The 23,264-nt window shown below is 43.2% G+C and overlaps 1 protein-coding gene across 3 annotated transcripts in view; it reads left to right on the top strand.

Moving 5' to 3' along the window:
* LOC118371113 (collagen alpha-1(XVI) chain-like) overlaps positions 1 to 23,264 on the top strand; it is a 129,314-nt gene that overhangs the window by 6,397 nt on the left and 99,653 nt on the right. For 2 of the 3 annotated variants that reach the window (XM_052472491.1, XM_052472494.1), the window contains exons 2-4: positions 3,020 to 3,131; positions 16,233 to 16,301; positions 16,441 to 16,558. In XM_052472491.1, the coding sequence (XP_052328451.1) occupies positions 3,059 to 3,131; positions 16,233 to 16,301; positions 16,441 to 16,558 (260 nt within the window). In that variant the 5' untranslated portion in view covers positions 3,020 to 3,058. The remainder of the gene's footprint in view (positions 1 to 3,019; positions 3,132 to 16,232; positions 16,302 to 16,440; positions 16,559 to 23,264) is intronic. The other variant, XM_052472492.1, reaches the window with a different exon arrangement.

A 23,264-nucleotide genomic window follows, 5' to 3' on the forward strand; every position in this document is an offset into this window, starting at 1 on the left:
TAGAAAAGTCACAAGTGTGTGTGTGTGCGTTTGTGTGTGTGTGCTGTTGTCAGGCCACATGTGACCATCTGGCGCTGGTGGTTGGCTATAACGCTGTCGTGGCTCCAGTGAAATACTCCCCAGATGTACACTAAGTTGTTTGTGTGTTTTTGCCTTTGTGCATTTCTTCTGGGTCTGTTCTTTGTACTTTCATGCATGCGTGTATAGCGTTTGTTTATGCAGGTTTATTTTTATGAGTTTGTGCTTGTGTGTGTGTGTGTGTGTGTGTGTGTGTGTGTGTGTGTGTGTGTGTGTGTGTGTGTGTGTGTGTGTGTGTGTGTGTGTGTCAGTATCCAGTCACAGCTGGTCAGGTCCAGATGGACACTATAATGAGGATCATCAGACTACATTGAGTGACATTTCTCCCATATGAATACTGGCCATCAGTTAGCTAATTAATATACACATACTGTACCTTATCACCTTTTCAACCTCATCTTCAACACATCAGATCTTAGCTATTATGATAATCAGGACAGTTTTTATCATATTCAGTATGTTTTTAGTTGTTCTGTTTTACCCACTTTTTCTCCACAATTTTTTGTGATATCCAATTGCGATCCAATTTCAATCTTGTCTCATCGCTGCAACTCCCCAACGGGCTCGGGAGGCGAAGGTCGTGTCATGCGTCCTCTGAAACATAACCCGCCAAACCTCGCTCAAGTGACGCCTGTAGTGACGCCTCAAGCACCGTGATGCAGTGCCTTAGACCGCTGCGCCACTCGGGAGGCCCCCCAGGACAGTTTTCTATGAATATGGTAGCTAATTTTGGCTCGATGTGGGATTCAAACCTGCAACACTGTTGGTTCAACGCCAATACAACTAGTTCCTGTGTGGCCGATTTGAAATGGCGAGCCCAGGCTGGGGCGAGGAGAGGGAAGTAAGCTATACTGTTACACCTGGAACACTGTTGGTTCTACACCAATACAACTAGGTCCTGGACCACTGTTGGTTCTACACCAATACAACTAGGTCCTGGAACACTGTTGGTTCTACACCAATACAACTAGGTCCTGGAACACTGTTGGTTCTACACCAATACAACTAGTTCCTGGAACACTGTTGGTTCTACACCAATACAACTAGTTCCTGGAACACTGCTGGTTCTACACCAATACAACCAGTTCCTGGAACACTGTTGGTTCTACACCAATACAACCAGTTCCTGGAACACTGTTGGTTCTACACCAATACAACTAGTTCCTGGAACACTGTTGGTTCTACACCAATACAACTAGTTCCTGGAACACTGTTGGTTCTACACCAATACAACTAGGTCCTGGACCACTGTTGGTTCTACACCAATACAACTAGTTCCTGGACCACTGTTGGTTCTACACCAATACAACTAGGTCCTGGAATACTGTTGGTTCTACACCAATACAACTAGTTCCTGGACCACTGTTGGTTCTACACCAATACAACTAGGTCCTGGAACACTGTTGGTTCTACACCAATACACATAGTTCCTGGAACACTGTTGGTTCTACAACAATACAACTAGTTCCTGGAACACGGTTGGTTCTACACCAATACAACTAGTTCCTGGAACACTGTTGGTTCTACACCAATACAACTAGGTCCTGGAACACTGTTGGTTCTACACCAATACAACTAGTTCCTGGAACACTGTTGGTTCTACACCAATACAACTAGTTCCTGGAACACTGTTGGTTCTACACCAATACAACTAGTTCCTGGAACACTGTTGGTTCTACACCAATACAACTAGTTCCTGGAACACTGTTGGTTCTTCACCAATACAACCAGTTCCTGGAACACTGTTGGTTCTACACCAATACAACCAGTTCCTGGAACACTGTTGGTTCTACACCAATACAACTAGTTCCTGGAACACTGTTGGTTCTACACCAATACAACCAGTTCCTGGAACACTGTTGGTTCTACACCAATACAACTAGTTCCTGGAACACTGTAGGTTCTACACCAATACAACTAGTTCCTGGAACACTGTTGGTTCTACACCAATACAACTAGTTCCTGGAACACTGTTGGTTCTACACCAATACAACTAGTTCCTGGAACACTGTTGGTTCTACACCAATACAACTAGTTCCTGGAACACTGTTGGTTCTACACCAATACAACTAGTTCCTGGAACACTGTTGGTTCTACACCAATACAACTAGTTCCTGGAACACTGTTGGTTCTACACCAATACAACCAGTTCCTGGAACACTGTTGGTTCAACACTGTTAGGTTCTAATTTTTAGAGTACAAACTCAACGGACACTATGGAAGCTTAACCAAGTTTATTCTTCCCAGAGGATCAATACAGCTGCATTAGACAAAGACATTGTTCACACAAGCACTGATATTTAACTATTTCTCCTAGGCTGAGTCTCTTCCTAGACATCTGAACAAACCTTTGTATCTTTATTGCTAGGCAGGAAACTTAAGTGATACGGGCCATACACTTTTCTTTCTTCCTTAACGTGACCTGACCTCGACCCCTTCATCACTAATCAATGACTCTCTCCCCTTATCAATGCCTGCCACGTGATCACTTTCCCTACACTCAATACATTCCAAGCCTAATTGCACCCACTATATACTTTCCTCCTACAGCTCACCATTAACCTCTGGTGTAGCCCCTCGGCTATGGCACCCCTCGTTTCTCTATTACAACTAATGATTCATTTAAAGTTCAGAAATCTTAACCTATCAACACCAATACAACTAGTTCCCTGCAACACTGGTGGTTCAACACCAATACAACCAGCTGACTCAGTATTAGTTGAGTGTAAATGGTTGTGTAGTCTCTCTGTGTGTACTACCTGTTTCTTACAATGTGCTCTCATATCAAATATTGTCATTTTTTATGTTGACTCTCTCCCTCTCCACCTCCCTTTCCTCTATATCTCTCTCCATCTCCTCCTTCTCTCTCCCTCTTTCCAACCCCATATCCCTTCCTCCCCTTGTTTCTCTCTCTCTCTCCCTCTCCCTCCCTCTCTCCCAGGTAGCAGTTGAGGTGTGTGTGTATCCAGAGGAGTGCGTCATGAGGAATCTCCGCTTCCTGGTTCTGCTCACCCTCAGCCTCTGGTCATGTGACCTGGGAGCATCATCCAAAGGTGAGTCTATTTTTATCCCCACGGTAGAATCTGGTATACGGTCAAATGCGATGTGTCCCAAGTCATTGCTTTTGCCAGAAATGGAATGTATTATCTACTTCACATGTCTGCTGCCTTCACTTCAGACTTTTACTTGAAAATGGGTGAGAGGGTGCAAGTGTGTGCGTGACCACGCCTGAGTATGTGTGATTGAGGTTGGTAGCTGTCTGGTCTAGCTGTGTTAGAAAGGCCATGTGTTTTCAGTATGTGGTACCCATTCATTACATGTGTGTGTGTGTGTGTGTGTGTGCGTGCGCGTCTGTGTATCTGTGTATCTGTATGCGTGTGTGTTTGTCTATGTCAGGAGCTGTCTTGACTCCGATGTGGTCTTGTTGTGTTTTTATGATCTGTCAGATTCCCTCTTCAGCATCTCTTCCCTCCATAATATTCCTCCTGGGGCAATACCTCCAGAACTTCTGCAGCTCAGAGGGGATAGGCTCCCGGGAGAGCCCAGCCAGAGTGCTTCATCTGGGGCTGAGCCAGTTTGCTGTTCCTCTGAGACCCTGGTGGTGGGTGGAAGGAAACACTTTGAAATAAGTGAAGTGTTTGAATAGCCAATCAGCTCCCTGCTCTCCCTCTGTCCCGTCTCAAACTCCAGAAGTGGCTAGTAATGTGATAACATCAGCGGGAGGTTGAGACAGAATATAGAAACAGATGTTCCAGTTTTCAACTCAGAACTTTATTGGTGGAAAATGTGTGTGGTGGTGTGTGTGGTGGTGGTGGGGGTTCCTGTGGGAGGGGGGGTCCTGTGTATTCGTGTGTGTGTATAGTGAGAGTGGAAAAACAGTCTTTAAGGGAAACATTTGTGACCTCATCTTTAAGTATGGCTAAGTGTTAGTAGTGAGTTTCAGGTCTAAAGTGATACATGTTTCCACTCCTCCCCTCATCTATCTCTGGAAAAAACAACCTGGATGTTCTTTCTTTCTTTCTCTCTCTTCCCTTGCTTTCCCTCTCTCTTATCGCTCTTTCCTCCAATTTTTCATGTTCTCTCCCTCTATATATCAGTGTCTCTCTCCTCTTTCCTTTTCTCATCTCTCTCTTCCTCTTTCTCATTCTCCCTAGCCCTTGTACTACATCTAATTGTCTTTCTACCACATCATTACCTACATTACCCAGCGTGCCCTTCTCCACCTACAATGCACTCTCTTAAGTGGTTCCAGCAGTGCTACTGGCAGAACCAATCTTCTCCTTGATCCCACTGATCCCCTATCAAGAGTGTGTGTGTGTGTGTGTGTGTGTGTGTGTGTGTGTGTGTGTGTGTGTGTGTGTGTGTGTGTGTGTGTGTGTGTGTGTGTGTGTGTGTGTGTGTGTGTGTGTGTGTGTGTGTGTGTGTGTGTTTATGCATGTACGTGTAAACACACACTGATCTACAGCCCAGACCAATTACAGTGGAATGGCACTTTATAAGACAATTCCCATAATCCTCTTCTGCTTCTTCCTCCATCTTCCCGTTGCTCCGAGCACCCTTCTGACCCTGTCCCTAATAAAACCATGCTGCCAGGCTCTAGAGAACAGTGAACATAAACAGAAAAGCCTGCAAATGGAGCACAGCCACAACAATGACTGCTGCAGTGCAGACTGTGACAGACAGACAGACCGACCAACCGACCGACAGACAGGGTCCATGAGGTTTGGAATGGTTGGAGGATCTAGAGGTCTAACGGTATGGGGTGTGTTACCGACCGACAGACAGACCGACCGACCGACAGACAGGGTCCATGAGGTTTGGAACGGTTGGAGGATCTAGAGGTCTAACGGTATGGGGTGTGTTACCGACCGACCGACCGACAGACAGGGTCCATGAGGTTTGGAACGGTTGGAGGATCTAGAGTTCTAACGGTATGGGGTGTGTTATCGACCGACAGACAGACCGACCGACCGACAGACAGGGTCCATGAGGTTTGGAACGGTTGGAGGATCTAGAGTTCTAACGGTATGGGGTGTGTTACCGACCGACCGACAGACCGACCGACAGACCGACCGACCGACAGACCGACCGACAGACAGGGTCCTTGAGGTTTGGAACGGTTGGAGGATCTAGAGTTCTAACGGTATGGGGGTGTTACCGACCGACCGACAGACCGACCGACCGACAGACAGGGTCCATGAGGTTTGGAACGGTTGGAGAATCTAGAGTTCTAACGGTATGGGGTGTGTTACCGACCGACCGACAGGGTCCATGAGGTTTGGAACGGTTGGAGAATCTCGAGTTCTAACGGTATGGGGGGGTGTTACATAGTCCTTTCGTTGCCTGCAACATTCTGGTAACTTTTCCAAAAATGCCTAGGCTTTCCAGAAACCCTGGTTGGAGGATTCTGGATTTCTTGCTTATTCTCTCCTATCATCCTCCCTTCTCCTCCTCTCTCTCCCTCCCTCTCTTCCTCCTCCCTCTCTTATCATCCTCCCTTCTCCTCTCTCTCTCTCCCTCTCTTCCTCATCACTCTCTTATTTCTCTCTCTCCTATCATCCTCCCTTCTCCTCCTCTCTCTCCCTCCCTCTCTTCCTCATCCTCTCTTCTTCCTCTCTCTCCTATCATCCTCCCTTCTCCTCCTCTCCCTCCCTCTCTTCCTCATCCCTCTCTTATTTGTCTCTCTCCTATCATTCTCCCTTCTCCTCTTCTCTTTCCCTCCCTCTCTTCCTCCTCCCGCTCTTCTTCCTCTCTCTTATCCTCCCCCTTTCTTCCTCCTCCCTCTCTTCCTCCTCCCTCTCTTCCTCCTCTCTCTCTTATCATCCTCCCTTCCCTCCCTCTTCCCCTCTCTTCCCATTCATCATCCCACTATCCTTCCTCCATCTTCCCCTTCTCCCTTTCTCTCCCCTCCCTCTTCCTCCCCTCTCCCCCTTCTTTCTCATCACTCTGTCACTCCCTCCCCACCCTCTTCCCGGTCTTGATGTTTTTTTTTACTCTGACAGGTCTTCATCTTAATTCTGCATCTAAGTGCCTGTATAAAAGTCATAAGGGGGTAGGAGGGGGTAGGATAGGGGTGTAGAGTGAGGGGATATGCTGAGAAGAAAGCACTTTTTAAGGAGGGAGTGAAGTGTCTCTTGACTTCAAACAGCCCATGTTGAGTGGCAATAAAAGATGAAGTCTGTGTGTTTCTGGGAACTTTTTGAAAGGCAGTTTTTGTTCTTTGTGAGAGAGCTTGCTGAGTATGCAGGGGAGGTAAGGGGTTAGAGGGGGAGGTAGGGAGGAGAGACTACCTCATGGGGTATTTCTGATGTGTTGAGGAACTGATTAGAGAGCTGCTGCTATTCGTTCTCCTCTACACTCCAACTTCACCTTGATACTCTCTACAGTCAGCATTGACAGTTGGAACCTGCCATTATCCTTTGTTTTGTGTAAATTAACTCTACAAATATACTATATATACGTATTTCATCCTAATGCATCTGGATATAGGCCTGTGTCTGTGTATCAGGGCCATATTCATTCGGGTTAGGATCATATTCATTCGGGTTAGGATTACGTTCATATTCATTAGGGTTGGGATTAGAGTCATATTCATTAAGGTTAGGATTATAGTTTTAGTCATTAGGGTTATATTCATTAGGGTTAGGGTCAGGGTCATATTTATTAGGGTTAGGATTAGAGTCATTGATTTGGGTTAGGTTTAGGGTTAGGGTCAAATGTATTAGGGTTAGGATTAGAGTCATATTCATTAGGGTTAGGTTTAGGGTTAGGGTCATATTCATTAGGGTTAGGATCTTGTTCATTAGGGTTAGGATCTTGTTCATTAGGGTTAGGTTTAGGGTTAGGGTCATATTCATTAGGGTTAGGGTCATATTCATTAGGGTTAGGGTCATATTCATTAGGGTTAGGGTCATATTCATTAGGGTTTGGGTCATATTCATTAGGGTTTGGGTCATATTCATTATGGTTAGGTTTAATGTCATATTCATTAGGTTTAGGGTCATATTCATTATGGTTAGGTTTAATGTCATATTCATTAGGTTTAGGGTCATATTCATTAGGGTTAGGGTCATATTCATTAGGGTTAGGGTCATATTCATTAGGGTTTGGGTCATATTCATTAGGGTTTGGGTCATATTCATTAGGGTTAGGGTCATATTCATTATGGTTAGGGTCATATTCATTATGGTTAGGGTCATATTCATTATGGTTAGGGTCATATTCATTATGGTTAGGGTCATATTCATTAGGGTTAGGGTCATATTCATTAGGGTTAGGGTCATATTCATTAGGGTTTGGGTCATATTCATTAGGGTTTGGGTCATATTCATTAGGGTTAGGGTCATATTCATTATGGTTAGGGTCATATTCATTAGGGTTTGGGTCATATTCTTTAGGGTTAGGGTCATATTCATTATGGTTAGGGTCATATTCATTAGGGTTTGGGTCATATTCTTTAGGGTTAGGGTCATATTCATTATGGTTAGTGTAACAAATCTCTTCGTCGTCTGAGGAGGAGTAGGAAGGATCGGACCAATATGCAGCGTCGTAAGTGTCCATGTTAATTTATTAGACTGAACACATGAAACAAAATAACAAAGTGAAAGGAAAAACAAAACAGTTCTGTCAGGTGAATACACAAAACAGAAAACAACTACCCACAAATCATAGTGGGAACACAGGCTACCTAAGTATGGTTCTCAATCAGAGACAACGATTGACAGCTGCCTCTGATTGGGAACCATACCAGGCCAAAAGTAGACCTAGAACAAAAACATTGAATACCCACCCCAACTCACGCCCTGACCAAACTAAAACAGAGACATAAAAAAGGAACTAAGGCCAGGACGTGACAGTTAGGGTCATATTCATTACGGTTATGGTCATATTCATTAGGGTTAGGTTAGGGTTATGGTCATATTCATTAGGGTTAGGTTAGGGTTATGGTCATATTCATTAGGGTTAGGTTAGGGTTATGGTCATATTCATTAGGGTTAGGTTAGGGTTATGGTCATATTCATTAGGGTTAGGTTAGGGTTATGGTCATATTCATTAGGGTTAGGTTAGGGTTATGGTCATATTCATTGGGGTTAGGTTAGGGTTATGGTCATATTCATTAGGGTTAGGTTAGGGTTGTGGTCATATTCATTAGGGTTAGGTTAGGGTTATGGTCATATTCATTAGGGTTAGGTTAGGGTTATGGTCATATTCATTAGGGTTAGGTTAGGGTTATGGTCATATTCATTAGGGTTAGGTTAGGGTTGTGGTCATATTCATTAGGGTTAGGTTAGGGTTATGGTCATATTCATTAGGGTTAGGTTAGGGTTATGGTCATATTCATTAGGGTTAGGTTAGGGTTATGGTCATATTCATTAGGGTTAGGTTAGGGTTATGGTCATATTCATTGGGGTTAGGTTATGGTCATATTCATTAGGGTTAGGTTAGGGTTATGGTCATATTCATTAGGGTTAGGTTAGGGTTATGGTCATATTCATTAGGGTTAGGTTAGGGTTATGGTCATATTCATTAGGGTTAGGTTAGGGTTATGGTCATATTCATTAGGGTTAGGTTAGGGTTATGGTCATATTCATTAGGGTTAGGTTAGGGTTATGGTCATATTCATTAGGGTTAGGTTAGGGTTATGGTCATATTCATTGGGGTTAGGTTAGGGTTATGGTCATATTCATTAGGGTTAGGTTAGGGTTATGGTCATATTCATTAGGGTTAGGTTAGGGTTATGGTCATATTCATTAGGGTTAGGTTAGGGTTATGGTCATATTCATTAGGGTTAGGTTAGGGTTATGGTCATATTCATTAGGGTTAGGTTAGGGTTATGGTCATATTCATTAGGGTTAGGTTAGGGTTATGGTCATATTCATTAGGGTTAGGTTAGGGTTATGGTCATATTCATTAGGGTTAGGTTAGGGTTATGGTCATATTCATTAGGGTTAGGTTAGGGTTATGGTCATATTCATTAGGGTTAGGTTAGGGTTATGGTCATATTCATTAGGGTTAGGTTAGGGTTATGGTCATATTCATTAGGGTTAGGTTAGGGTTATGGTCATATTCATTAGGGTTAGGTTAGGGTTATGGTCATATTCATTAGGGTTAGGTTAGGGTTATGGTCATATTCATTAGGGTTAGGTTAGGGTTATGGTCATATTCATTAGGGTTAGGTTAGGGTTATGGTCATATTCATTAGGGTTAGGTTAGGGTTATGGTCATATTCATTAGGGTTAGGTTAGGGTTATGGTCATATTCATTAGGGTTAGGTTAGGGTTATGGTCATATTCATTAGGGTTAGGTTAGGGTTATGGTCATATTCATTAGGGTTAGGTTAGGGTTATGGTCATATTCATTAGGGTTAGGTTAGGGTTATGGTCATATTCATTAGGGTTAGGTTAGGGTTATGGTCATATTCATTAGGGTTAGGTTAGGGTTATGGTCATATTCATTAGGGTTAGGTTAGGGTCATATTCATTAGGGTTAGGTTAGGGTTATGGTCATATTCATTAGGGTTAGGTTAGGGTTATGGTCATATTCATTAGGGTTAGGTTAGGGTTATGGTCATATTCATTAGGGTTAGGTTAGGGTTATGGTCATATTCATTAGGTTAGGTTAGGGTTATGGTCATATTCATTAGGGTTAGGTTAGGGTTATGGTCATATTCATTAGGGTTAGGTTAGGGTTATGGTCATATTCATTAGGGTTAGGTTAGGGTTATGGTCATATTCATTAGGGTTAGGTTAGGGTTATGGTCATATTCATTAGGGTTAGGTTAGGGTTATGGTCATATTCATTAGGGTTAGGTTAGGGTTATGGTCATATTCATTAGGGTTAGGTTAGGGTTATGGTCATATTCATTAGGGTTAGGTTAGGGTTATGGTCATATTCATTAGGGTTAGGTTAGGGTTATGGTCATATTCATTAGGGTTAGGTTAGGGTTATGGTCATATTCATTAGGGTTAGGTTAGGGTTATGGTCATATTCATTAGGGTTAGGTTAGGGTTATGGTCATATTCATTAGGGTTAGGTTAGGGTTATGGTCATATTCATTAGGGTTAGGTTAGGGTTATGGTCATATTCATTAGGGTTAGGTTAGGGTTATGGTCATATTCATTAGGGTTAGGTTAGGGTTATGGTCATATTCATTAGGGTTAGGTTAGGGTTATGGTCATATTCATTAGGGTTAGGTTAGGGTTATGGTCATATTCATTAGGGTTAGGTTAGGGTTATGGTCATATTCATTAGGGTTAGGTTAGGGTTATGGTCATATTCATTAGGGTTAGGTTAGGGTTATGGTCATATTCATTAGGGTTAGGTTAGGGTTATGGTCATATTCATTAGGGTTAGGTTAGGGTTATGGTCATATTCATTAGGGTTACAGGCTGACTACACCACTCGCGTCACGTGTGAAATCTATACTATTCAATTATTGCACCCACACTGCTCGTTCACGCCAACGGAGGTCTGCGTTGCCAAGGGCTAAAATAGAAGTCAGTTCTATTTGTGATGCAGATCGCACTGCAAGTCCTGTCTCTCCCGTCTCCTTATAGAAGCAGGTACCCACGTGCCATCTCGTCATTGGTTATATCCATGTGGGTGCCTGAAAGACGAATGAGGTCGGTGGCGGTAGTAATGCACCTAATTTATGAAAGTTGCCAATCGCAATATGAAGTCAAGAAAAGGCCTGGAAGGAGGAGAGATGACTAGAAACGATTCGGTTGACCGTTTTATGTGTACATTATTTGGCGGAGTAGAGGACCGTGTGCATATTTTTTAAAAATATTTTTTTCCTATGATGTTCCCTAATAAGAATGACCTTGATGAACCTGAATCTGATTAATCTCTAGTTTCATTCATCCCTATAGAGTACCACAGTATTGGTCACAATACCCATAACACCTAGCGATCAAACAGGGAAATGGTTCCAATAATTTTCCCACCAGTAATTTTTCCCATAGGGGATTTTAGGAACACTGTTTTGTGTAGGCTTACGTTTCTATTACCATGTTAAAATCTCTAGGACAAGGTGACTTTTATCAATATATTCACCTGTGTTAACCCCCAAAAATGAAATTATAATTAGCTGCTTATGTGGCTATCAGAAAGAACTACAAATTCCATGATTATCTGGAAGAGACTTCAGAATCAAGGCAAGATAAGAATCTCTGGACTAACTATCTAATGTTAGCTAAATGTAGTAATGAATAAATTAGCTACATTTCTTTAATGTGCAATTCTGTGATCTGACTTGTGCAAGTTTTAAATTGACACAATACCTGTTAGCAAAGGTGTCAGCTAGAGATGGCGTGCAGGAGCTTGCAGGGATTTGTAGTCTTGCATGCTGTCTAATTTGACGCTAATTATAATTTTAGAATCTGAGAGTAAATAGAACCAAATATATTGAAAAAAAAGTCACCTTGTCTGAGAGAGACTTACATGGTTATCAAAATGTCATGCCAGGATAAGCCTACATGAAACAAACCCCTTCACTTTGGGAAAAATGGTTGGAACCATTTCATTTTTTGACTGCTAGGTTTTATGGGTATTATGACACCTCCACTATGGGGCTCTATTGGGTTGACATATTCATTCTAATAAATAGTAGGTTCATGAGTTAACTCATTTCAATTGGCCCAGCTACTGATCGATAGAGTGAACAAATAGAATGATAGAAGTTAAAAGCTCTTGATTTAGCCTCTTAGTCTGCTTCTCTTTCCTGCGTGAGAATATAACTCAGACCCTCAGGCTAGCAACTCACTCTCACTCTGTCACACACACACACGCACACACACACACACACACACACACACACACACACACACACACACACACACACACACACACACACACACACACACACACACACACACACACACACAGAGCACTCTATCTGTGTGTTACTCTTCCCAATCTAATTGGATCCAGTCACTCTGTTTTACTCCAGCACTAAATTGGTTTCAATTTAACAACTTGGCCAACAGTCTCAACCCTGAAGTGGAGCAGTTTGTGTGTGTGTGTGTGTTTGGTTTTATTATCCTTGTGAGGACCAGAAGTCATCACAAGGAGGGTAAAATGAGGACAATTCGGACAAGTGCGAACATTTTGCAGGGACCAACAATGAAAAAGGCTATTTTAGGTTTAGGTGTTCAAATCAAATCAAATGTTATTGGTCCCATACACATGGTTAGCAGATGTTAATGCTAGTGCAGCGAAATGTTGTGCTTCTAGTTCCGACCGTGCAGTAATATCTAACAAGTAATCTAACAATTTCACAACAACTACCTTATGCACACAAGTGTAAAGGAATGAATAAGAATATGTACATATACATTTATGGATGAGTGATGGCCGTGCGGCAAGGTGCAGGCAAGATGCAGTAGATGGTATAGAGTACACTATATACATATGAGATGAGTAATGTAGGGTATGTAAACACAGAAAGTGGCATTGTTTAAAGTGACTAGTGATACATGTATTACATCCAATTATTAATAAAGTGGCTAGAGATTTCAGTCAGTATGTTGGCAGCAGCCACTCAATGTTAGTGATGGCTGTTTAACAGTCTGATGGCCTTGAGATAGAAGCTGTTTTTCAGTCTCTCGATCCCTGCTTTGATGCACCTGTACTGACCTCGCCTTCTGGATGATAGCGGGGTGAACAGGCAGTGGCTCGGGTGGTTGTTGTCCTTGATTATCTTTTTGGCCTTCCTGTGACATCGGGTGGTGTCCTGGAGGGCAGGTAGGTTGCCCCCGGAGAGCCTTACAGTTGTGGGTGGAGCAGTTGCCGTACCAGGCGGTGATACAGCCCGAAAGGATGCTCTTGATTGTGCATCTGTAAAAGTTAGCTGGTGTTTTCGGGGACAAGCCAAATTTCTTCAGCCTCCGGAGGTTGAATATGCGCTGTTGTGCCTTCTTCACCACGCTGTCTGTGTGGGTGGACCATTTCAGTTTTTCCGTGATGTGTTTGCCAAGGAACTTTAAATTTTCCACCTTCCCCACTACTGTCCCGTCGATGTGGATAGGGGGTGCTCCCTCTGCTGTTTCCTGAAGTCCACGATCATCTCCTTTGTTGTGTTGACATTGAGTGTGAGGTTATTTTCCTGGCACCACACTCCGAGGGCCCTCACTTCCTCCCTGTAGGCCATCTCATCATTGTTGGTAATCAAGCCTTCAAGCCTACCACTGCTGTGTCATCTGCAAACTTGATTACCGAGTTGGAGGCGTGCATGGCCACGCAGTCATGGGTGAACAGGGAGTACAGGAGAGGGCTGAGAAAACACCCTTGTGGGGCCCCAGTGTTGACGATCAGCAGGGTGGAGATGTTGTTTCCTACCCTCACCACCTGTGGGCGGCCCGTCAAAGTCCAGGACGCAGTTGCACAGGGTGGGGTCGAGACCCAGGGTCTTGAGCTTGATGACGAGTTTGGAGGGTAAATGCTGAGCTGTAATCGATGAACAGCATTCTAACATAGGTATTCCTCTTGTCCAGATGGCTTAGGGCAGTTGGCAGTGTGATTGCGATTGCGTCGTCTGTGGACCTATTGGGGCGGTAAGCAAATTGGAGTGGGTCTAGGGTGTCAGGTAGGGTGGAGGTGATATGGTCCTTGACTAGTCTCTCAAAGCACTTCATGATGACGGAAGTGAGTGCTACGGGGCGATAGTCATTTAGCTCCGTTACCTTAGCTTTCTTTCAAACAGGAACAATGGTGGCCCTCTTAAAGCATGTGGGGACAGCAGACTGGGATAAGGATTGATTGAATATGTCTGTAAACACACCAGCCAGCTGGTCTGCGCATGCTCTGAGAACACGGCTAGAGACGCCGTCTGGGCCAGCAGCCTTGCGAGGGTTAACACGTTTAAATGTTTTACTCACATTGGCTGCGGTGAAGGAGAGCCCGCAGGTTTTGGTAGCGGGCCGTGTCAGTGGCACTCTATTGTCCTCAAAGCGAGCAAAGAAGTTGTTTAGTTTGTTTGGGAGGAAGACATCGGTGTCTGCGACGGGGCGTGTTTTCTTTTTGTAATCTGTGATTGTCTGTAGACCCTGCCACATACGTCTCGTGTCTGAGCTGTTGTATTGCGACTCCACTTTGTCTCTATTACGACGCTTAGCTGTTTGTATTCGGTCAGGTTTCCGGTCACCTTGCCATGATTAAAAGAAGTGGTTCGTACTTTCAATTTTGCGCTAATGCTGCCATCAATCTACAGTTTCTGGTGGGGGAAGGTTTTAATAGTCACTGTGGGTACCACATCACCAATGCACTTGCTAATAACCTCGCTCACCAAATCAGCGTACACATCAATGTTGTTGTCTGAGGCTATCTTTTAGGTTTAAGGTTACTATTAAGTTTAGGGAAGGGTTTAGTGTTGGGGTTTGGGTTAGTGTTAAGGTGTTAAGGTTAGGGGTAATGTTTAGATTTTAGGGTTAGGTGTTAGGGAAAATAGGATTTTGAATGGGAATCAATTGTTTGGTACCCACAATGATACTAAAAGAAACATCTGCACTGCACACCAGGGTCATGGACTTAGTAATACTGTATTTGTGTCCTCCTAGTTGCAGTGTGTGTGTGTGTGTGTGTGTGTGTGTGTGTGTGTGTGTGTGTGTGTGTGTGTGTGTGTGTGTGTGTGTGTGTGTGTGTGTGTGTGTGTGTGTGTGTGTGTGTGTGTGTGCTGGAGACAGTGGAGGTCACCAGCCCTGGTCCTGGAGAGCTAGGAAAACAGCCCATTCCATCAATAATCTCATCGAGACCTTGATTAGTAGAATTAGGTATGTTAGAGTTGGTGACCATTCATTAATGTTCCTCTCAGAATCATTCTAGGGTGTCTGTCCCAAATGACCCACTATTCCTCATATAGTCCACAACTTCTGACCGGGACCCATGTACAGGTAGTGGACTATATGGAATAGGGTGCCATTTGGGACAGACCCCAGGAACAAAGTGGGTCACACCTGAACCAGAACATGTTACTATATTACTGAACCCCTACCTGACCCTGAACATGTCACTATGTTACTGAACCCCCTACCTGACCCTGAACATGTTACTATGTTACTGAACCCCTACCTGACACTGAACATGTCACTATGTTACTGAACCCCTACCTGACCCTGAACATGTTACTATGTTACTGAACCCCTACCTGACCCTGAACATGTCACTATGTTACTGAACCCCTACCTGACCCTGAACATGTTACTGAACCCCTACCTGACCCTGAACATGTTACTATGTTACTAAACCCCTACCTGACCCTGAACATGTTACTATGTTACTGAACCCCTACCTGACCCTGAACATGTTACTGAACCCCTACCTGACACTGAACATGTTACTATGTTACTGAACCCCTACCTGACCCTGAACATGTTACTATGTTACTGAACCCCTACCTGACCCTGAACATGTACCCAGGGCTCACAATATTACAGATTCACAATATGACAGCAAACACATTTCTCCTTGACATCTGCTAATGGGTTGAGGATATATCCATCAATTGTGTGAATGTGTGACACGTGCCTCTCTCTCTCTCTCTCTCTCTCTCTCTCTCTCTCTCTCTCTCTCTCTCTCTCTCTCTCTCTCTCTCTCTCTCTCTCTCTCTCTCTCTCTCTCTCTCTCTCTCTCTCTCTCTCTCTCTCTCTCTCTCTCTCTCTCTCTCTCTCTCTCTCTCTCTCTCTCTCTCTCTCTCTCTCTCTCTCTCTCTCTCTCTCTCTCTCTCTCTCTCTCTCTCTCTCTCTCTCTCTCTCTCTCTCTCTCTCTCTCTCTCTCTCTCAGAGGGGAGGACGGCTCATAATAATGGCTGGAACGGAGTCAATGGAATGGCACCAAACACATGGTTTCCATTCCACCATTCCACCTATTCCGCTCTTACCTTTACCATGAGCCTGTTCTTTCCAATGAAGGTGCAACCAGCCTCCTGTAGTTGATCCACTGACAGATTTTGTGTGTGCTCCACAGTATGACCTGAGGCTGACCTGTACATGGGGGGGAAGTGTTTCATATACAGTAGCAAAAGACAGTGTCTGTCTTAATCACCATATCTATTTTACTCTGACGTTACTGTGTGTCCTTTGTCTGAATTTCACACAACATGTATTTTGTCTTGTCCATCTCTCCTTCTTACTCTCCTCTCTCTCATTCTCTCTCCCCAGAAGTACAATGCCCTTCCCAACAGGTAGATGACTGGAAGTTCCCTCAGACGGCCAGACACAACATCACAGGTAAATGATACACGCACGCACAAACACATGCACACAAAACAGTTAGTATCATCTTGTTTATCCTGTCTGATCTACTGTGGATCCTCTCTGTGATTGATTACCTGGCCTGAGGAATAATGTGGTGATGGATTTGATGCAGGTTTCAATCTGGTGCGGCGCTTCTCCCTGCTCAAGACAGCAGCGGTCAGGAAGATCCGTAACCCCCGAGGACCCGTTATCCTCCGACTGGGCAAGACAGCACTCATCCACCCCACAGAGTATGTCCTCCTCCCTCCCTCCATCACTACTAACTCTCTTTCTTTGTCTGTCTATCACCCTCTGTCTCCCTCTCTCCTTCTGTCTTTTTCCATTGTATCACTGCTGCTAGCTCTCTCTTTATATCTCTCCATCTGACTCTCTCTCTCTCTCTCTCTCTCTCTCTCTCTCTCTCTCTCTCTCTCTCTCTCTCTCTCTCTCTCTCTCTCTCTCTCTCTCTCTCTCTCTCTCTCTCTCTCTCTCTCTCTCTCTCTCTCTCTCTCTCTCTCACACTCTCTCTCTCACACTCTCTCTCTCACACTCTCTCTCTCACACTCTCTCACACTCTCTCTCGCTCTCATACATTTACGTAATTTAGCAGACACTCTTATCCAGAGCGACTCAAAGTAGGGATTCATACATTTTCATTTTTTTTTTTTCATACTGGTCCCCCGTGGGAATCGAACCCACAACCCTGCCGTTGCAAGCTCCAACTGAGCGCTCTACACCCCCCTCTCTCATTCTCTCTCTCTCTCTCTCTCTCTCTGAGCACTCTACACCCCCCCTCTCTCTCTCTCTGAGCACTCTACACCTCCCCCTCTCTCTCTCCCTCTCTCTGACTTTAACAATTGCCAGATATCGGCCTAATTCTGCTCTGCATGCGTTATTTGGTGTTCTACGTTGTACACGGAGGATTCTGCATGCAGAATTTCAATTTGTTGTTTGTCCCATTTTGTGAATTCTTGGTTGGTGAGCGGATCGTAGACCTCAAAAGCTTTAAGGGCTATGGGTTCTATAACCGATTCAAGTGTTTTTAGCCAGATCCTAATTTGTATGTCAAATTATATGTTCCTTTTAATGGCACACACACACAAAACAGTTAGTACCATCTTAGGTCACCACTTGTCTCTCAGATCGTTCAAAGCTTTTGAAAGTTACCTGTGGTGCTGATGTTTAGGCCGAGGTATGTATCATTTTTTGTGTGCTCTAGGGCAACGGTGTCTAGATGGAATTAGTTTTTGAGGTCCTGGCAACTGGACCTTTTTTGGAACATCATTATTTTTGTCTTACTGTGATTTACTGTCAGGGCACAATCTGTGAAGAATATCTAGGTGCTGCTGTAGTTCCACCTTGGCTGGTGACAGAAGCACCAGATCATCAGCAAACAGTAGACATTTGACTTCAGATTCTACTAGGGTGAGGCTGGGATTTGCAGACTGTTCTAGTGCCCTCGCCAATTCGTTGAAATGTACTTTGAAGAGGGTGGGGCTTAAATTGCATCCCTGTCTCACCCCACGGCCCTGTGGAATGAAATGTGTGTTTTTTGCCAAATTGAACCATACACCTTTTGTTTGTGTACATGGATTTGATCATTTCATGTTTTTTTTCCAAACACCGCTTTCCATTAATTTGTAGTACAGAAATTCATGCCATATTGAGTCAAACCCATTTTTTGAAGACAACAAAGCTTGAGAAGACATTGCCTTTGTTTTGGTTTATTTGTTTGTTAATTAGTGTGCAGGGTGAATATGTGGTCTGTCGCACGGTACTTTGGCTAAAAAGCCAATTAGAAATTTGCTCAGTACATTGTTTTGACTGAGGAAATGTACGAATCTGATTTTCCCAAGGTTGCTGTTGATGCATATCCCACGGTAGTTATTGGGGTCAAATTTGTCTCCACTTTTGTGGATTTTTGTGATCCGTCCTTGGTTCCAAAAATTGGGGAAGATGCCAGCGATAAGGATGATGTTATGTATATTTGATCATTGCATTGAGGATACCATCGACACCACAGGCCTTTTTGGGTTGGAGGGTTTGTATTTTGTCCTGGTAGTTCATTCAATGTAATTGGGGATCCAGTGGGTTCTGGTAGTCTTTAATATTTTATTCTAAGATTTGCATTTGATCATGTATATGTTTTTGCTGTTTGTTTTTTGATATAGGGCCAAAAGGATTGGAGAAGTCCATACATCTCCATTTTGGATAGATAACGTGTTGTTGTTTGGTTAGTGTTTTCCAATTTTCCCAGAAGTGGTTAGAGTCTATGGATTCTACAATAAAATTGAGATGATTTCTGACAGGCTATTATTTCTTTTTCCGTAGTGTATTTCTGTATTGTTTTAGTGATTCACAATAGTGAAGGCGTATGCTCAGGTTTTCTGGGTGTCTATGCTTTTGGTTGGATAGGTTTCTCAATTTCTTTCTTAGGTTTTTGCGTTCTTCATCAAATCATTTGTCATTGTTATATGAGAGGGAAGCTGAGAGGAAAGCTGAGAGGTCAAATATAATGTTTATGTTTTCTACTGCCAAGTTTACACCATCACTATTAGAGTGAAAGTTTGGTCCAGGAAGTTGTCTAAAAGGTATTGAATTTGTTTTAGTTTTTTTGGTAGGTTTCCACACTACTTTCCTCCCAGCTATAGCATTTCTTAATATTATTCAGTTCCTTTGGCTTTGATGCCTCATGATTGAGTATTGCTCTATTCAAGTAGACCAAATCAAATCAAATTTTATTTGTCACATACACATGGTTAGCAGATGTTAATGCGAGTGTAGCGAAATGCTTGTGCTTCTAGTTCCGACAATGCAGTAATAACCAACAAGTAATCTAACTAACAATTCCAAAACTACTGTCTTATACACAGTGTAACTGGGACTGGGATTTTTCTGTTATTGGGGTGTCAGTGGGCTAACTGTGAACATTCTGAGAGACTCTTGTTTGAGGTCAGTGATAAAGTAGTCTACATTACTAATGCCAAGTGATAAGCTATATGTGTACATACCGTAGGAGTCCCCTCGAAGCCTACCATTGACTATGTACATTCCCATCGTGCGACAGACCTGTAGGAGTTTTTTTTGGTTATGTTCTCGTAGTTTTGCCTAGGAGAGCATATGGAGGAAGGAATGCTGTCTCCTCCTGTTAGGTGTTTATCCCCCTGTGTGCTGAGGTTGTCAGGTTCTTGTCCAGTTCTGGCATTTAGGTCGCCACACACTAGTACATGTCCCTGGGCTTGGAAATGATTGATTTCTCCTTCTAGATAGGGAGAAGCTGTCTTCTTTAAATTAGCACAATCTAGTGGGGGTGTCTTCAGAACACATTCAGACCCCTTGACCCCTCTACATTTTGTTGTGTTATAGCCTTATTCTAAAATGTATTCAATAAATACAAATCCTTAGCAATCTACACACAATACCCCATAATGACAAAGCCTAAACAGGTATCTAGAAATGTTTGCAAATTTATAAAAAATAAAAAACAAAAATACTTGCTATGAGACACGAAATTGAGCTCAGGTGCATCCTGTTTCCATTGATCATCCTTTCTCCAACTTTATTGGAGTCTACCTGTGGTAAATTAAATTGATATAAGGTCCCACAGTTGACAGTGCATGTCAGATCAAAAACCAAGCCATGAGGTAAAAGGAATTGTCCATTGAGGGCCGAGACAGGATTGTGTCGAGGCACAGATCTGGGGAAGGGTACCAAAAAAATGTCTGCAGCATTGACGGTCCAGCAGAACACAGTGGCCTCCGTCATTCTTAAAAGGAATACGTTTTGAACCACCAAGACTAGAGCTGGCCGCCCGGCCAAACTGAGCAATTGGGGGAGAAGGGCCTTGATCAGGGAGGTGACCAAAAACCAGATGGTCACTGACAGAGCTCTAGAATTCCTCTGTGGAGATAGGAGAACCTTCCAGAAGGACAACCATCTTTGCAGCACTCCACCAATCAGGGCTTTATGGTAGAGTGGCCAGATGGAAGCCACTCCTCAGTAAAAGTTACATAACAGCCCTCTTGGAATTTGCCAAAAGGCAATTAAAGACTCTCAGATTTTGAGAGACGAGATTCTCTGGTCTGATGAAACCAAGACTGGCCTGAATGCAAAGCGTCACGCCTGGAGGAAACCTGGCACCATCGCTACAGTGAAGCGTGGTGGCAGCATCATGCTGTGGGGGTGTTTTTCAGCTACAGTAACTGGGAGACTAGTCAGTATTGAGGCAAAGATGAACTGAGTAAAGCACAGAGAAATCCTTGATGAAAACCTGCTCCAGAGCTCTCTGGGCCTCAGACTGGGCCGAAGGTTCACCTTGCAAGAGGACACTGACCCTCACCACACAACGAAGACAACGCATGAGGAGCTTTGGGGCAAGTCTCTGAATGTCCTTGAGTGACCCAGCCACAGCCCGGACCTGAACCCGATCGAACATCTCTGGAGAGACCTGAAGATAGCTGTGCAGCAACGCTCCCCATCCAACCTGACAGAGTTTGAGACGATCTGCAAAGAAGAAGGAAAGGCAGATGACCTCTGGCCTTGGATATTCCAGGATGCCCTCTCTCGCTCTCTCACTACCTCCTCTATCTCTTGCTCTCAACCCCCCTCTCTCTCTTCCTCCTTCTCTTCATTTGTCTCTTCATTCTTCTCTCTTACTCCAGCTCTTTTTTTAAATCACCACTTAGTATGTTGGTGAATGGAGGTGGGTGATGGTTGAACTGACGGTATGTCTGTGAAACCAATTTTTGCTGTGACTATTCATTCAGCTTCCCCTCCCACAATCCTAACCTTGCAAAACTGACCAAAGATCAGTAGAAATCTCACCCTGAACACATAGAGCTGCCTACTTTCTGATTGTTTTAGCAGAAGACCAGAATACCACATATTTTCCTCCAGCAGTAACACAAAACTGTTACAGTCACATTAACAATAGCAGTAGGTGGTTTGGGATTCCTGGAGCAAACACATATACAAGTGACAGCCATTTGAACATCATATGTTACTTTCAATACCATTTACCTTAATCATATTTAAGTTAGTTCTGTATGGCAGGTGTTTAAAGGTTTTTATCCGTTTTTTGTTCACCATTGTCAGACTATGTAGAGGACCTGTTTAAGACCACACTGACCTTTTTAAACATTCTGTCTCTTGTGGTTCAGAGTTGTTGGTGTTCAGTCTGGTGAATGTTCCCTCTCTTTCCTTCTCCAGTCTGATAAACCATGAAACCAGGAGCTGCCAAGTGTATATCACGCTGCAGTATTTTGGCTTGATAACTCAATATATCACCCCCTCTAAGTCGTTTTAGAGCAGACGTTGTGTTCTCAAGGTGCCGCATAATATTGTCACATATATTGTGTGTCACAGCGTCTCGAGTAACTCTGGAAATATGACAAACAGAAATTAGCAGGTCAGGAGTCAAAAGCTTTGAAAGCCACGAGAAAAATCGTCAGGCTGTATGGCATGATACCAATACGATGAAGAGAACAGAGAGTCTGTACATTTTCTTTCTATTTTTTTGCGTTTGATTATGTTGTATTGTGGATCAAAATACAGTTATTCCGGGTGTCACTAATCTTACAGTATACAGCAAATTCTCCAGTGTTAAATCAACACAGAGTGTTAAATTTAACACCGGTCCAGTGTCTATACGGGTCCAGACTTTTTGGTGATACATTATCACACTGCTTGGTGTAAAACATTATTTACATATTTCCCAGAGTGCCTTGCCTTTCTAGTAATTTGTACATTTACATGACTGTATTTGTTAGTGAGAGACATGGTTGTTGCATTCATCCATTCTCAGTCCTGTGGCCTTCACCAAGTGACATCCTATGCCAATATGTAATCATTCAAATTAAATAATTTAACACAATACAACACGTATTTCATAAGGCCTTATTTTGAGGGCCTAGTTTTAGACTAATACAGTGGCCTGAAACTCATGGTTTACAAGCAAAATCAGGCCCATATGTCACTTTATGTTGGCTTCCAAAATGTTGACTAACCAAAATTTAAAATTTTTAAAGACTAAGATATGAGACAACCTAAATCATCTAAACTGGAACAACCATTTCAGTAGCGGGTGCAATAAGTCCAAGCAACAGATTTAGAAAAAATGTCAGCTACATTAAATAGTACCCGCAAAACACCAGTCTCAACGTCAACGGTTAAGAGGCGACTCTGGGATGCTGACCTTCTAGGCAGAGTTCCTCTGTCCAGTGTCTCTGTTCTTTTGCCCATCTTAATCTTTTATTTTTATTGGCCAGTCTGAGATATGGCTTTTATTTGCAACTCTGCAGTCACCTCTTCACTGTTGACGTTGAGACTGGTGTTTTGCAGGTACTATTTAATGAAGCTGCCAGTTGAGGACTTGTGAGGTGTCTGTTTCTTAAACTAGACCCTCTAATGTACTTGTCCTCTTGCTCAGTTGTGCACCAGTGCCTCCCACTCGTCTTTCTATTGTGGTTAGAGACAGTTTGCACTGTTCTGTGAAGGGAGTAGTACACAGCGTTGTACGAGATCTTCAGTTTCTTGGCAATTTCTTGCATGGAATAGCCTTCATTTCTCAAAACAATAATAGACTGATGAGTTTCAGAATAAAGTTCTTCTTTCTGGCCATTTTGAGCCTGTAATCGAACCCACAAATGCTGATGCTCCAGATGCTCAACTAGTCTAAAGAAGGCCAGTTTTATTGCTTCTTTAATCAGAACATCAGTTTTCAGCTGTGCTAACATAATTGTAAAAAGGTTTTCTAATGATCAATTCACCTTTTAAAATTATAAACTTGGATTAGCTTACACAACGTGCCATTGGAACACAGGAGTGATGGTTACTGATAATGGGCCTCTGTACGCCTATGTAGATATTCCATAAAATAAATAAAATAAAAAACATTTCCAGCTACAATAGTCATTTACAACATTAACAATGTCCACACTGTATTTCTGATCAATTTGA

The sequence above is a fragment of the Oncorhynchus keta genome, chromosome 20 (genome assembly GCF_023373465.1).
Source record: "Oncorhynchus keta strain PuntledgeMale-10-30-2019 chromosome 20, Oket_V2, whole genome shotgun sequence".
NCBI lineage: Eukaryota > Metazoa > Chordata > Actinopteri > Salmoniformes > Salmonidae > Oncorhynchus > Oncorhynchus keta.